Here is a 16,456-nt window from a genome sequence, read left to right on the forward strand (position 1 = left end):
GGAAAAAAGGTGACAAAGCAGTTCAAAGATTTAGTCAATTGGCTAACAGAAAGAAGATTAGTAGCAAAGTTGGGAACATGAAAGACAGACTTCAAAGGGATAAGTGGAGTGACTTGGACATCTCCCTTACCAGAGATGGAAGAAAGGGAACCATCAGCAATTTTTACCTTATCTTTTCCTGAACAAACAGAGTAGGAATTAAAAAGCTGAGACCTACCAGTCATGTGATCTATGGCCCCTGAGTCAATGACCCAGGGAGTGGGGGCAGAAGAGGTAGAGACCTGTAGAGCAGTGGAAGTAGTGGCAGCAGTAGAGGAGGATCCATCCAAGTGTGCTACAATCCGACGAAAACTGCTATGTCTTCTTTGGAGAGGGAGGATGAATCAGACTCATGAACCCCAACATGGGCTTTAGGCCCATTCTTCTTCGGTCCTTTCTGTCCTCCAGATGCAGTAGAGGATGGTTTCCCATGAAGATCCCAACAAAACTCCTTCTTATGCCCAGACTTGCCACAATAGTCACAGGAGAATCGGCCTTTACCAGCCCCCTTAGTGAAGGGAGGACGGTCCTGTGGAGTGGATGAAACAAGAGCAGAACGCTCAACAGTGGGAGGGGTCTCCATAGGACTTCTACGGTTCTCCTCACTCTGTAAATAACCACACACCTCCTCCAGGGAGGGAAGACTTGGTCGACCAAGTATCTGTACCCTTATGGGTTCAAACTCAGAGTTAAAACCACCAAGAAGGAACAGGACCCTCTCCTTCTCAAACAACTGATGCACTTTAGGCTCATCAACAGGACACAGCTGGAGATCTCTGTAGTGATCATACTCCTCCCAAAGTCCCACAACAAAGCTATAGTACTCAGAGATACTTTTGTCACCCTGGCGCAGGCTAACAATCTGTTGGAGAAGTTGATAAACCTTTGTAGAGTCCCCCACTCTATCAAAAATACGAGCAAACTATCCCAAATATCTTTGGCTGTCTCCTTGCTCATAAACCTTCATCCAATCTCCGGCTTCATTGAAAAAATGAGCCAAGTCATCACAAGGGAGTTCTCAGTTTCCCATTTGGAGTAACCTGGATCAGCAAAGGAAGGGGCTTTAAAGCTTCCAGATATATATCCCAACTTCCCCCTACTCCGAAGAATGAGTTTCATTGACCGTGACCAATCCAAGTAATTATTATTGTCAAGCTTGACAATGGGAAGCTGAACATTTGGATTCTCATATGAAGGGGTAATAGGCAAGGCTGCTGCACCAGTGGGGAGTTCAGATGTCTCAACAGTCTTTTCACCCATGGTGGCTTCAAAGAAAACAGAAAAAACACTTGGGAGAAACAACCAACAGCACCTCAAGCAAGAACAGTTGGTTCCCAAGAAGCAACAGAAAAAACAGAGGAAAACTAGGCCAAAAACACTTCAAATGACTTGTAGAACTTCACACAAGCATCAAACAGCAGCGAAGTGAAAAGAAATAATCTTCCTTACCAAAAAACGATAGCAGGTGGCCCAAAAAAACTGCCAAACAAAGCTCTATTGAAGAGCAATGGCCAATCACAAACTCTGGCTGGCGGAAAAACCAGGCAGAACAGCCCTGGCCGAGATTCACTCCTGTCCCTTGAATGCTTCCAGATGGCTTGAGATAACACAATGGGAAGAAATGAGACCTCCAAACGAAACTAAAGCACCTGATTGCTCTCCATTTGGGTTAGAAACAAGGGAGAACCAGGTCAGTGAAGAACCTTAGGTTTGAGTACAAACACCAGCAGCAGGATACCATGTTCAGTTTTAGAGAGGAAGGAAAAGGAGAAGAAGAGAGGAGAGGAGAAGAGTAATCTCGATTTGTGTTAATCTGTTGTATCTCGAACTAGAGACAAACATGCTTATATTGAAAAGAATAATAAATTACACAGGGGCCCCTGGTCTTATACAAATAACAGAAGAAACATAAAACACATGGGGTTATGTACAAGAATACCCCTTAAACTCCTATTCTTAACTCCCCCTCCCGCAAAAAAAAAAGAAAAAATTGGATCCTTTCAAACTTGAAATGCTCTTTGACTGTCTGCCTAATATTGTCATGTGCTCAGTGCTTTATTCTTTCTTTGCTTCTGTTTCTGTTCTTCATATTTTCCCTGTTAAATTAGTCTCTTATAAAAGTTCTAAATGTTTTTTTAATACATTGAGCATTTCATTTCGGGTACAGGATGTTTGAGAATCGCGTGCCCCACATGTTGGACAATGACTATACTCCATATTCAGCTCTTGATATCTTTGTAAAGGATCTGGTACAGAATAACATCAATGTCATGTTTAAGTTTGTTTGAAACATCTCATTGAACAATAGTCTCCAGCCCGTAATTTAATGGTTGTTATTGTTTACAGGGAATTGTTTCTCATGAGTGCTCATCCCGTAAAATTCCACTTCTTATTTCTACTGTCGCTCATCAACTGTTTCTATCAGGTGTGTTATAAGCGTCAATTTTGATCCTCTTCTTACCTTACTTTATGTTTGTTCTTGTATAGCTCTATGTATTTTATGTGAAAGGGATAAATCACTTTATGGAATTAATTTCCATTTAGTAAAACTCTTTTAATTTAGTTTCTTTAAGATTGTTGGTACCAGAATCTGTATATTTTCCACAAAGATTATGTGCATTGTCTACTGCTTTTTTTTTTTTTTGGGGGGTTGGGGGTGTTGGGGGTGAGTTTCTTTTTTTTTTTTTTTTCCGGATTTATACTGGATACCCTCATATCTATTCTTGAGTTTTTAGCTTGCATTCAGAATACTTCATGATGTTTTCATTAAGCAGGTTCTGCTGCTGGCTGGGGCCGGTCCGATGACGCTGGAGTAGTGAAGGTATAATCAAATATTGTTATAGATAGTCTTTGGTTCTATTGGTTAATTTAGATAATCAACATAAGCATTTCATATGGTATTTAATCTTAGTTATCATCCAAATCAAATGTTTTTGCTTCTTAGGAATGCATTAAATTATGGTTGAATGGTTACATGGCCTAAGTTTCCCAATTGTTTGAAGTCACTGAAATCATAATCAACTTTGTTCCGCTTTAAAAACTATATTATTTAAATCATTGCCAAACTCAGCTGGTATTTCACATCTTTCAATTGCTTGCGAGAATTTAGTTTTTGTTACCAACTCCATTGTCTTGGCTTTATACATTTATTTGTTCAAAATTACATGTTTAAGTTTTTTTTTTCCCATAAGTTGATTCATATACATGAATGAATCAGTTTTATATATTTAATATGCTTTCTGGGGGTAATTGTATATTTGTATTATTTATAAGAGGAGGTACCTAAAAATTGGGAACCCTGTGTTTTCTTATTCTTGTCAACCTACTGTTTGGTTGTGACAACATATGGGGTAAAATTCATTGGTTTCTCCTACAAATAAAATTTCTCCCTCATAATCCTATTAACATATGTCAGTGAAAAATATTTACAAGTTTAATATCTACCCCCAAAAGTTTAATAATATTCTTGTCATTCCTTGTCTTGATATCATTTTGACAGTTCTTCATAACCTCTATGTCTATAGTTCAACAGGTATTCAGTTTATAATCCAAATCCACCCCTGTTTGATGGGAATTATGGGCTCTGATTTGATTAGTTATGGTCCAACTTCCAGGTTATGTGGCCTGAAGGATTATTTGGTGGGACTTAGTGTTTCTCTGTGTCTAGAAGAAAGACACTTCTGTTGTGAAATGTTTGAGCTATAAGCTTCACTAAGAAAACTTCAGGTTCAGGCCATGTTAACCATATTTGCATTGCTGGGCTGTATGAAGGATTCGGTGGCCCATCATGTTGGCATTTCTAGAGGATGGAATCCTTTTCTTTTGAAGGTTTTTATGTTTCCTGTTCCATTTTGATATCTACAGTTATGTGAAGAAACCATTACATATTATGTTATAGAATGTAGTGTTTTAATTCAATATTATAAGCATAAATCTCCTTTCCTAGCCCTATTACGGAAGCCTTTCCTTGATGATTTACCCTTTTTTAGCCATATGGAGGAGTATTTCAACTCTCTTTATTGTTCATGACTTCATGTTTAATCATATATTTTTTTAAATTTCTTGAAGTCTCATTGTAACAAATCCAATTTTCCCTAATGTTTTCTTAACTTTCACTACAATGTGGAAATATTGCACCATAACTTCAAACCATATTCTGGCAAATTTCCTGTTACTGAATGTGTGAAATTCCCTATGTGATCTTTCAAAACCTTGATTGTCAACTGATATTGGTTTATCTATTGTAGCCATGCATGTAGTTATATCTGGTAATTAACTCGTGTTTTTAATCTCATCAATGACATGCAAACAGTATAGACTTGGATGTGTCATGATGGACGATCCAGGATAAGAGGTTCAATTGCAGTTTGATCATGTTTCTGCAGGTGTATGAGACACTGACAGGGGTTAAAGTTGAAGGGAAACTTCCAGTTCTTAATAAAGATATTGTTTTGAGATCTATTCCAACTGAGTGGCCAACTGATCCCATCGAAGATATCTGTAGACTGGATCAGAATGCTTCAAAGACTTTGGTTGTTCTGGATGATGACCCAACTGGAACTCAAACTGTTCATGACATTGAAGTCCTAACAGAGTGGTGATTATCCTTGATTTACTTGTTCAAAGTTACTGCTGTTTCTATGAACTTCTGTTGTAGTTGAGGTGTTTTAAATTAGTGCCCTCATCCCATCATAAACTGAAATGACCTGAACAGTGTCATCTAAATAACATCCATCATGTTTGCCAGAAAATGCATTGCAGGAGGCTAATGATGGTATATCGATTTTTTTATGCAGGAGTGTCGAATCACTTGTTGAACAGTTTGAAAGAAAACCTAAATGCTTTTTTATCTTGACTAATTCCAGATCACTGAGTTCGGAGAAGGTAAATAGCTTTCATCAAACAGGCCATTTTTCAAAATGTTCTCACAGGTTTAAATACTTAGCAGACAGAATACGATAAGACCGTACAGTACCTTTTACTTTCTTGTCGAATTTTTTCTGAGTCTGCATTTGATTTCTCCAGGCTATTGCATTGATAAAAGATATCTGTAGAAACTTAGAAACTGCAGCTAAATCAGTTGAGAACACAGGCTATACAGTGGTATTGAGAGGTGATTCAACACTTCGTGGTCACTTTCCAGAGGCAAGACCTGTGTACTCTAGTTCTTTATGAATGTGTTAGATGCTCGAATTCAAACTTGTAATTTTATTATAATAACATAGGATGCCTTATTTTTTTTAGGAGGCGGATGCGGCTGTTTCAGTACTGGGTAGCATGGATGCATGGATTATTTGCCCTTTCTTTCTTCAAGGAGGACGTTTTACCATTGATGATGTACACTATGTGGCAGATGCTGATAGGTGTTTTTCACATTGACTTCTACTTTTTGGATTTTAGTTTTACTCGCTGAATTCTGACACTGATGCTTAATCTCGGTGAGTTAGGCTTGTTCCTGCAGGAGATACTGAATTTGCTAAAGATGCTGCCTTTGGGTATAGATCTTCAAACCTTCGTGAGGTCTGTTTCTACCCATTATTTGCAGAATATTGTACTTATTCGTGTTTATTACATATAAGCCATGTGATTGTATTTCATCTTTTTTGTAATTTACATGCTCAGTGGGTTGAGGAGAAAACTAAAGGTCGGGTACCAGCCAGTAGTGTTGCATCTATTTCCATTCACATATTGAGAAAAGGGGGACCAAGTGCTGTTTGTGAGCATCTTTGCAGGTTGCATAAGGTAGCTGTGAAGTAGTTCTCTATTAATCTTGTGTTACATTATTTATGCATGCATATTGGTTTCCTTGTATTTCTACATTAATCCCCATCTATATGACGAACGGTTAACATCTCAAATCTATAGGGTTAAATTATCCCTAATCTTTTTTTTAGGGGGGTTGGGGGGTTGGTCTTGTGTGAGATTTCTGAGCCCCACTGTTGATATCATAATGGACCAAAAACCAACTGCTCGAACTTGTCACCCAACATTCAGTTTTGCTACTTTTTGTGAGTGGGAGTAAAGTGGTCATGCTTTTGTAGGATCAATTCATTGAGGTTGAGTGAGTTTGGCATGGTATTGACATTGTGATCCTCTCATTATTTTTGGTACTTGTTATTTGTGGAATCCACAACTTAACTGCTCTTTAGAAAAGAAAATTAATATTAGCATAGACACTTAGTGGTCCGTCATATCAATATAGATATTTTCCCGAACTTATCAACTTCCTGATGGAAAAGAGAAACAAATTTGTATTTATTTTTCAAAGACCTCATGCTGAATTTCAAATCTAAGGTTGTCTTAAATATGATCTTGCTATGTTTCTTTTAATTTTTACTATTTGTTGTAATATGGGATATGTAAGGGTAGAATTGTCCTAGGTGTTTTATATTGTGTTTCCCTTGGGGCATTTCTGTCCTTGTATTCTCAAAGCATTTATTATAAATAGACATATGATTGTGTCTCATTGACACAAGTCACAATTCCCAAAGCTATCATGGTATCAGAGCCGAGAGAATCGACTTAGGGTCTCCCACCGCCGCCGCCATCTCTCCTTTTCTTCTCCTTCGTTTTCCCTTTTTCCCTAGCGCCACCACCAACTTCTGCCGCCTCTCTCTCCCTCTCGCTTCTCGTCGCAACCACCACCCGCTGCCGCCGTATTCCCCTTACGACCCCCTCTCTCTCGGTTTCCCTTCTAGCATCACCGAGCGGTAGGGAGTCACGCCCTTCTTTGTCCGCCACCCCTCGATTGTGTTTGGTTCATCACCAAGAGTCTTTTTTCCCTCTTTTTTTCCAACTTTTTTTTCAGATCTGTTGATGATCTGAACTTTTCCCTTTTTTTCCCTTTGATCTGTGGTTGAGTTTTATTTCCGCACCTTGTTTCGATGGGAGACTCTAGCTCTTCGGCCACATCTACTCTGGATACACCCATCCGTGGTTCTCACGATAGCTTTCCCACTTTCCCTGCGTGTGTTGTACGACTTGATGGCAGCAACTATTTGATATGGTCCAGATCTTGCTATCTCAACATCGATTCTCGTGGCTTTGTGGGTTATCTCACTGGTACAAAGGAGAAGCCCCTCACTACAGGTCCTGAACAAGACAAATGGAGTTCTTCCAACTCCCTTGTGATGTCTTATTTACTTTCCAGCATGACACCACAACTTGCTCATGGTTATCTGTTGCTTGACACTGCTGCAAAAATTTGGAAGGCCGCTCAGGAAACTTATTCTCAGGTTGGGAATGATGCCCAGGTCTATGAGTTGCGCTAGAAACTTCATGAGACCAAGCAGAAAGACCTCAGCCTGTCTCATTACTAGTATGAGTTGCGCAGTCTGTGGCAGGAGTTAGATTTTTATGACACTTTTCAAGCCTCTACACCTGAAGATGTGATAAAGTTCAAGAAGAGGGAGGATAAATTCCTGGTGTATGATTTTCTTGTTGGGCTGAATGTAGAGTATGATCAACTTCGTGCCAAGTTCTTAGATGGGAACCCTTTCCCACCTTGGAGTAGGCTTATTCACTAATCCAACTGGAAGATAGTCGATGTAATGCCATGATGCCTCCTCCGTCTCCCCAGGAGAGATCGGCTCGTCTCTGGTTCTCCTGCTGCACCTAAAGGTAACTCTTCTCGCCCTTTTGATTGTTCTAAAAAAGAACCTATTAAATGCGATTACTGCGGAAAGGAGAGGCATACCAAGGATTTTTGTTGGAAGCTTCATGGGCGCCCTACCACTCTTGGTACTAAGGGTCGTGGTCATGGGAGACCAGCTACACACATGACTGACACCGTGGTTATTGAACCACCTACTGGTACAGTCCCCACTCCTATTGGGCCCCCTGCCAATGCTCCAGAGGAATTGACTAAGCTGCTGCGCCATTTATTTACCAAATTGGATTCCACTGCCAGTTCTGCTTCTATTTCTACCTCTGCTTTGGCTTCTTCTGACACACCAGGCATTTCTTTTGCTGGTTTATCTCACTCTACCATTTCCGATTGTTGGATCCTTGATTCTAGTGCCTCCGACCATATGACTAGTAAGGCCAATTTTTTCTCTACCTATTCTCCCTGTTCTGGTAAGGACAAAGTTTGTATTGCTGATGGTTCTCTTTCTTCCATCTTTGGGAAGGGAACCATCACCTATTCTCCTACCAGGTCTTTACATTCTGTTTTATATGTTCCTAATTTTGCCACAAATCTTCTCTCCATCAGTCGTTTAACATCTGATCTTAATTGCAAAGTAACTTTTTTCCCTTCCCATTGTCTGTTTCAGGATCTGGTAACGGAAGAAACGATTGGATCTGGTAAAGCTGATGGAGGACTTTATTTTTTGGATGCTGCTTCCTCTTCCCTTTGACATGCTCATCCCACCATTACTGCATCATCTGATTCTCTTGAGTTATTGCTTTGGCATCGCCGTTTAGGCCACCCACCTATGGGGACTTTAGTTAAAACTTTTCCACATTTATTTTCTGGTTGTAACCTAAAGGATATTTTTTGTGATGCTTGTGTTTTAGCCAAGCAAACTCGTTCTTCATATTCTTCTTTAAATTCTAGAAGTACTTCACCTTTTATGTTAATTCATTCTGATGTGTGGGGCCCTGCCCGTTGTTCTTCTCTTTCTGGGAATAAATGTTTTGTTTCGTTTATTGATTGCTATACTCGTTGTACTTGGATTTATTTGATGCATCATAAAAATGAGGTTTTTTCTTGTTTTAAAAATTTCCATTCCTTTGTCCAAACTCAATATGATGCTCATATAAAAACTCTCCGTAGTGATAATGGGAGAGAATATTTGGATGGGGCATTCTAGTCATATCTTGCATCCCATGGTATTTTGCATCAGACCAGTTTTGTAGACACACTGGCTCAAAATGGAGTGTCTGAACGTAAAAATCGCCATCTCCTGGAAGTTGCCCATGCTCTTCTCTTTGAAATGAATGTCCCTTCTCATTTTTGGGGAGAAGCCATTATGATTGCTGCATATTTGATTAACCGCATGCCTACCCGGGTTCTTGACTTTAACTCTCCCATTCAGGTTTTTCAAGGCTCCACCACCTTTATCATTCCACCCAAAGTTTTTGGCTGTGTGTGTTATGTTACAAACCATCACCATCCCAGTAAATTGGAACCCCGGGGCTTCAAATGTATTTTTGTGGGGTATTCTCCTACCTAAAAGGGCTATCGATGCTACCATCCCCCTTGTTGTAAGATGTTTGTAACTATGGATGTTATTTTTAATGAAGTTGTTCCTTTTTATGATGTGGCATCTCGACAAGGGGGAGAGCTGGTTAGTGCTGATATGCTTGATATGCCTGATATGCTTGTACCATCTCTTCCTACTTCCTTGGTTCAGGGGGAGTCTTCCATTCCATAAGAAACTCAACCTACTGTTATTCCACCACCTGTTATTCAAACCTACACCCGCCAACGTTCTCGTCGTGGGTTGTAACCTGACACTACTCCAACTGCTCCAGATCCAATGGCTACTCCTATGCCAGACTCATTATCTCCAGGTAATATTTCCGATCCATCTTCACTTCCATTAATTCCAGATCCTTCTTAGGACTTACCCATTGCACATCGCAAAGGGGTTAGAACTGGTACACAATTCTAGTTCTCAAGTTGTGTCGTATGAGTCTCTTTCTCCTGTTTATCGTGCATTTGTGACTTCCTTGTCCTCTGTTTCCATTCCTAAGAACTGGCAGGAGGCTCTTCAAGATCCTAAATGGAAGGCAGCTATAGTAGAGGAAATGCATGCTCTTGCAAAAAATGACACATGGATTTTAGTACCACTTCCTCCCCAGAAAAAAACAGTTAGTTGCAAGTGAGTCTGTACTGTCAAACAGAACTCTGATGGTATAGTGGAGCGATACAAAGCTAGATTGGTTGCTAGGGGGTTCACCCAAACATATGGCCTGGACTATCAAGAAACCTTTGTACCTGTTGCTAAGATGAACATCATCCGGGTAATTTTGTCAGTTGCTGCTAATCTTGAATGGAAACTGCAACAGTTGGATGTGAAGAATGCATTTCTTCACGGGGAATTAGAGGAAGAAGTTTACCTAGATGTTCCTCCTGGGTTTGCTACTAGGGAAACTCATGGGAAGGTATGCAAGCTCAAACGTGCTCTATATGGCTTAAAGCAGTCTCCGAGAGCTTAGTTTGGTAGATTCCATAGTGCTATGGTGAAGTTTGGATATTCCCATAGCAATGCAAACCATACCCTATTCATCAAGAAGTCAGGGCCAGATTGCCATCCTCATTGTGTATGTGGATGATATTGTTGTCACAGACAATGATTTAGAAGAAATTGAGAGCTTGAAACGACTTCTTGGGAAGGAATTCGAGATAAAAGATTTGGGGCCCCTACGATATTTTTTGGGCATTGAGGTTGTCCGTTCTACCAATGGGATATTTCTTTTTCAGCGGAAGTACAACCTGGCTCTACTATCAGAGATTGGAATGCTAGGGTGTAAGCTAGCCGAGACACCTCTTGAAGCTAATGTTGTCTCTCCAGTCAGACAGGTGACCCAGTTGACAAAGGGAGATATCAGAGATTAGTTGGGAAACTGATCTACCTTTCCCATACTAGGCCGGATATTGCCTTTGCGGTCAGTATGGTGAGTCAATACATGCATGACTCTTATTCCACTCATACGTATTCTTAGGTATTTGAAGGCTACACCAGGCAAGGGAATTTTATTCTCTCCTAATGATCATTTGAAGGTGGAAGCATATACAGACTTTGATTGGGCTAGTTCTCCTGATGACCGCCGGTCTACTTCAGGTTATTGCACCCTTGTTAGGGGTAATTTGGTGACTTGGCGAAGTAAGAAGCAAACTGTTGTTGCCCGTTCCAGTGCTGAGGCAGAATTTCGTGTCATGTCCCATGGCTTATGTGAGTTGATGTGGCTACATGGACTCCTAACTGATCTGGCAATTCCTACTTCACTGCCTATGATGTTGTATTGTGACAATATGTCTGCTATTAGTATTGCTCATAACCCAGTCCAGCATGACCGCACCTAGCATGTGGAGATAGATCGTCACTTCATCAAGGAGAAGCTTGAGCAAGGACTGATCTGTATTCCCTTTGTCAAGTCTCGAGATCAGTTAGCTGATATATTTACTAAAGGGCTGAGTAGTAAAACTTTTTGTCCTCTTGTGTGCAAGTTGGGCATGTGTGATATCTATGCTCCAACTTGAGGGGGAGTATTGTAATATGGGATATATGAGGGTAGAATTGTCCTAGGTGTTTTATGTTGTGTTGCCCTAGGGCATTTCTGTCCTTGTATTCTCAAAGCATTTATTATAAATAGACATGTGATTGTGTCTCATTGACACAAGTCACAATTCCCAAAGCTATCACTAATAATGGAATTTTTTTAAAGAAAAGCATTAAGAAAGGAACAAACTGGAAGAGAGTTTCCCAAAGAAATGGGGCAAAAGCAATGTACACCTTAATCATAGAACCTGCTACAAAACCCATATGCAGTTAAAAGCTACAGGAACCAACTAAAAAGTCCATATTAACATGTAAACTGAAATTGCTGAAAAGAGAGATAGAAAAACAAGAGGAACAGAGAGATAGAGAGAGTAAGAGAGAAAATTTTCCATGTTTTTCTACTTACAAGAAAACGCAAAAAATAAAAAAGAAAAAAAGAAAAATAAAAAGAAAGAAAAGAAAAGAAAAGAAGAAGAAGTAAGTAAGTAATCATCAGGGAGATTGTATTGCAGTGATCTTTTGTTTTTCAATTTTGAATTGTAAACCTATGTAAGGGTGAAAAGGAAAATGTATACAAATATCAAATTTTTTTCCACATGATGAGTTCAAATTCAAAGTAATGGAAGGGATCAAGGTGAGAGGAGAGGATGAGAGGAAGAAGAAGAAAAGAGAGTGCGTGCAATGCCGTGGGGAGAGAATCTATTTCTCTCTGCTATATTGACTTTCTTATAATATGAGGAATTCCATATATACCCCCATACTAACATAAGGTAGCCTAGGGAGGTAAAACTGTAAAAGATAAAAATACAATACAAGATAATAGCAAATTATCCTTATTATATGAACTCTAACTCTCCTCCTCAAGAAGAAGTAATTATCAGGGTGATAGGGTTGCTGTAATCTTTTGTTTTTCAATCTTGACATCTAACTTATAAAGGATTAGGACTAAACACTGAATGAGTACCACCAAAGATATTTCTTGGTGTGGGGAGGGAGCAGAATCACTATGATAATTACTTTTGTCTGGTACTGGGTATCAGGGTGGCATCCTCTTCACTAGCTGCAGATTCTTTCACTCAACTCATCATTCTGCTGATTCACTATGCTTCTCTCCAATCTGAGAAAGATCTAGAGTTTTTCTTACTTTGCTTCAATCTATTGCATTGCTACCAGGGTTCAATATGTATAGTTAATGCAGTCAGTGAAAGAGACATGGCCGTATTTGCAGCAGGAATGATCCAGGCATGATCTTTTACTATTCCTTTAGTTCTTCATTACAGTTGTTAATTCTCTTTTATTTGTTATTTTGTAATATCAATATGAAAATTAGTCTTAGATCTGTATTGAATTGGCAGGCAGAACTGAAGGGGAAACGTTTTTTATGCCGCACAGCTGCTAGCTTTGTTTCTGCTCGAATTGGAATAAGGCCAAGGGCTCCGATATTACCAAAAGATATGGGAATGAGTAAAGTAAGGGATGGGGGTCTCATAGTTGTAGGGTCATATGTTCCAAAGACTACAAAACAGGTCAAAACTAATTTTCTTATGATTTGTTTTAATATGTATCTTACATCCTATTCATTGTAAATATTTCAAATTACCAAAATTTTGCAGGTTGAAGATCTTAAATCACAATTCGGCCATGTCATAAGATGCATTGAGGTGATCCAAATCTTGAGCCTCCCCCCCCCCCTCTCCTTTTATTTGATCTTCAATGTCAACTAGAGCCTCTTTTTGAGTGGAGAATTTTTCTGAATCTTTCCAAACATTTGATTCTTGCCCATTTTGTTCAATTATCAAATTGGTCTGATTTCTGCTTACGATTCTTCTGTTTAGGTATCTGTTGATAAACTTGCCATGCAGTCATTGGAAGAGAGGGAGCAAGAGATTAATCAGGCAGCTGAAATGGCTGATGTTCTCCTTAGAGGCCATAAAGACACTCTAGTAATGACAAGCCGAGAGCTTATTACAGGAAAATGTAGGTCTCCTTTTAATTATTGTCCTTTTTTATTCTATTGGCTATTAATGCAAAAAATGTTTTATATCTATTTTAAGGGAGAGCGATCCATACGACGCCATAGTGCAGTTTCCCACCAATGACGGGGTGGGAAACCGAATCATCCAATAGGCGGTTTTAATGAAGAGAGAGAGAGAGAGAGAGAGAGTGTGGGGTCCATGGGAGGAAGTGAGAGGGCGTATGCAGGAGTTTTAACTGGTGTCGTGGCTATCTTTTCCCCTTAATTTAAAGATTTCTTATCAAATATTTAAGACATGGAATTCAAAAAAATTATAAACAACATTTCTCACCTTGTATTCCAAGTTTCCGATTAATTTGAGCATTAGTTGAAATATGAAGAAAGTTCCAAAGCTGAGAAAATCTGAAACAAAATGCTTCTAGCAGTGAATACATTTCCTTCTGGCTAGCTTTGTACATAACATTTATAACCAAAGATGACTGTAAACCCAACCTTTTAATCGAGGAAATAGAAGGCTAGAGAAGTAGAAAATAAGGTCAGTATTCAGATGTGTCAAGATTTTATTTTATACATTAAATTGTTAAATTACAGAACACAGAAAAACTTGGCTACCACCACGGCACCACTAGTTATTGGAAAGAGAACTAATCATCATCTCCGATACAAGAGGATGTAAATTTCAATTTGTATTTGAACAGTTCAAGTTCATTGTTCTTAGTGATGGGAACATGCCAGTTATTCTGAAAATTTGAGTTCCCTCATCCTATGACCACCCTTCCTTGACTTGCTTACATTCTGCAGATGCTTCAGAGAGCCTAGAAATCAATTTCAAAGTCAGTTCTGCACTAGTGGAAATTGTGCGGCGGATAACTACACGGCCTCGTTATATTCTCGCTAAGGTATGTTCATTTATTCCAATTTATAAGCACATATTCATTTCCTTCAAGATAAAGCAAGTTTTAACGCACGGTGAGTAATAGATACATCCAAACATGGCTACATGGTCCACCCACCGAACTTCCCCCCTTGTGTAATTGTGTGCTAAGGTGATTTTGGTTTTTATGAATACAAGTTGATGGAGGACACAAGATGGACAGAACAATTCTCACATCCCTGTTCTTTCATTTCCAATTTCTCTTATCATTATCTCCATACTTCCTCACTATCTTTTTTTTTTTTTAATACAATATTAAATTTTCATTAATACTTCAACAGTGTAAAGATCTGCAGGTAAATACCAGAATCAAATGCATTTTAATCCAAAAGAGGAAAATATACAAGATCTTGGTGCCAGTTTTGTTAAGAATAGATAATGGACCCATGTACCATACACTTAGACCTTTGTATCCCTACGGTACATGGATCCATTCTATATCTGTCTGTTTCATTCTCATTTTCCTGTTTCTACTGCAAAGCATTGATTTATTTTTCCTCTTGTACCTTTGTTCGTTTTTAGCAGAATTTAGGATACTGTTTTATTCATTCATCTAAGGGCAACCTATATGGAAAGGAGTTTGTATTTGGTGATTTATATACTTATATTTCAGGGTGGCATTACCTCATCTGATCTTGCTACAAAAGCTTTAGAAGCAAAACGTGCCAAGGTAGTTGGGCAGGCTTTAGCTGGTGTACCTTTGTGGCAGCTTGGTCCTGAAAGTAGACATCCAGGTGTTCCATACATTGTATTCCCAGGTGATTCATGAGTTCTGGTTTTGTGTTTATTTCCATGAGATTATAGCTCTAAATTCCACTTGGACCTGCAATTTAAACAATAAATTCATGATTTAGGCAATGTTGGTGATAGCACTGCACTGGCTGAAGTTGTAAAACGTTGGGCCTGTCCAGTTAGATTTTCATCAACAAAGGATCTTCTTCTGGTAAGGAACTTTATTGAAAGTTTTTTTAAGTTATATTTTCTTCAGATATTAACAATCTAATTTATATGAAGAATGCGGAGATGGGTGGATATGCTGTTGGAGCATTTAATGTTTACAATCTGGAAGGAGTTGAGGCTGTTGTTGCTGCTGCAGAGGAAGAAAAGAGTCCTGCCATTTTACAGGTGAGGGCGAGTCAGTTCAGAAATTAAACCCAAAACCATTTTTCTTTGAGATTTTGTTTTACTTCCTCTGCCCCCACAAATCTACTCTTTCTTCCAGTTTTTGTCTGTCCCAATTTTTTTGTCCATCAAATAAATTAAGTAATGATTTATTGTAAAATTGACTATTTTACCCCCATGCATTGATTATCATATTCATCTATTACCCAACTTAGGAGAGATTACTTTAGTAATGGAAGGGCAATCTTGATAAATGGGGGTTGTTATAATGCTTTAACCGCTTCTCAAATTTTTTGCTTTTTCAAAGAAGGCAATTATTGCAGGATGGAGGGAATATTTCTTTCCAAGCTTGTCTGAATTTTTTTTTTAAATTAATTTTTTCATATCTTTAAGTAAGCCTAATAGGGCCTATGACATGCTAATATTGTGAATTTTTTGTTTAGAAATGTAAACAAATGTGGAGGAACCGCTGACTAGAAGTAGAGCCATTTATATGATTGCTTTTACTTTTCTTAGATGATAATTCCAGCATACCTGAATATTTGTATTGTTTTCCAGATTCACCCAAGTGCCTTGAAGCAAGGAGGAACTCCGTTGATTGCATGTTGTATCTCTGCAGCTGAACAAGCCAATGTAAGTTACGTATTTAAAAGAAAAGAAACATCATAAAAATGTGATGAGTCATGTGTTTGATCTTAATAAATGAATCACTTACACGTTTGTCTTTGACAAACAATGTTGGATGACTTGGTATGGTACATTACTGAATTTGTGAGCAAATTATGTAGCATATTGAAGCAGGGTGACTAGGTCTTCTATTGTTACACCCCAGCCCGGTTCATAAGGGCCAAGAGTGACTGAATGTCTCTGACATCCAATCAATCCGAATCGCAAGTGCAGTACCCTATTTATAACCATATCTCATAATACAGTAATTAGAGGCAGCGGAAACAATTTAGATAATAGAGGTAACATTAGTAGTAAGAGAAGTCTAAGTGATATTTCATTTATATAAAAGATAAAGCTTGTGATACAACTATACAGTTCTCAAAAGTACCACAAGGTAAAATTATATAAGAACCATAATATAACTATACAAAAGTGTTATAAACACAAAAGAGTGGGGAGATAGCCTGGACTGTTAGGCCAAGATCAAGA

At 38.7% G+C, this 16,456-nt stretch overlaps 1 protein-coding gene across 1 annotated transcript in view; it reads left to right on the forward strand.

The window, feature by feature from the left end:
- The window catches only part of LOC122650571, a 63,807-nt gene that overhangs the window by 35,989 nt on the left and 11,362 nt on the right, over nt 1-16,456 (forward strand). The window contains exons 20-37 of the mRNA XM_043843974.1: nt 2,207-2,288; nt 2,386-2,464; nt 2,814-2,860; nt 4,425-4,636; nt 4,836-4,923; nt 5,065-5,184; nt 5,284-5,402; nt 5,487-5,559; nt 5,662-5,781; nt 12,441-12,509; nt 12,623-12,793; nt 12,881-12,928; nt 13,103-13,244; nt 14,044-14,141; nt 14,790-14,934; nt 15,031-15,119; nt 15,191-15,301; nt 15,857-15,931. Coding sequence (XP_043699909.1) covers nt 2,207-2,288; nt 2,386-2,464; nt 2,814-2,860; nt 4,425-4,636; nt 4,836-4,923; nt 5,065-5,184; nt 5,284-5,402; nt 5,487-5,559; nt 5,662-5,781; nt 12,441-12,509; nt 12,623-12,793; nt 12,881-12,928; nt 13,103-13,244; nt 14,044-14,141; nt 14,790-14,934; nt 15,031-15,119; nt 15,191-15,301; nt 15,857-15,931 — 1,888 coding nt within the window. The remainder of the gene's footprint in view (nt 1-2,206; nt 2,289-2,385; nt 2,465-2,813; nt 2,861-4,424; nt 4,637-4,835; nt 4,924-5,064; nt 5,185-5,283; nt 5,403-5,486; nt 5,560-5,661; nt 5,782-12,440; nt 12,510-12,622; nt 12,794-12,880; nt 12,929-13,102; nt 13,245-14,043; nt 14,142-14,789; nt 14,935-15,030; nt 15,120-15,190; nt 15,302-15,856; nt 15,932-16,456) is intronic.

This window comes from Telopea speciosissima, chromosome 2 (assembly GCF_018873765.1).
Source record: "Telopea speciosissima isolate NSW1024214 ecotype Mountain lineage chromosome 2, Tspe_v1, whole genome shotgun sequence".
Taxonomy (NCBI): Eukaryota; Viridiplantae; Streptophyta; class Magnoliopsida; order Proteales; family Proteaceae; genus Telopea; species Telopea speciosissima.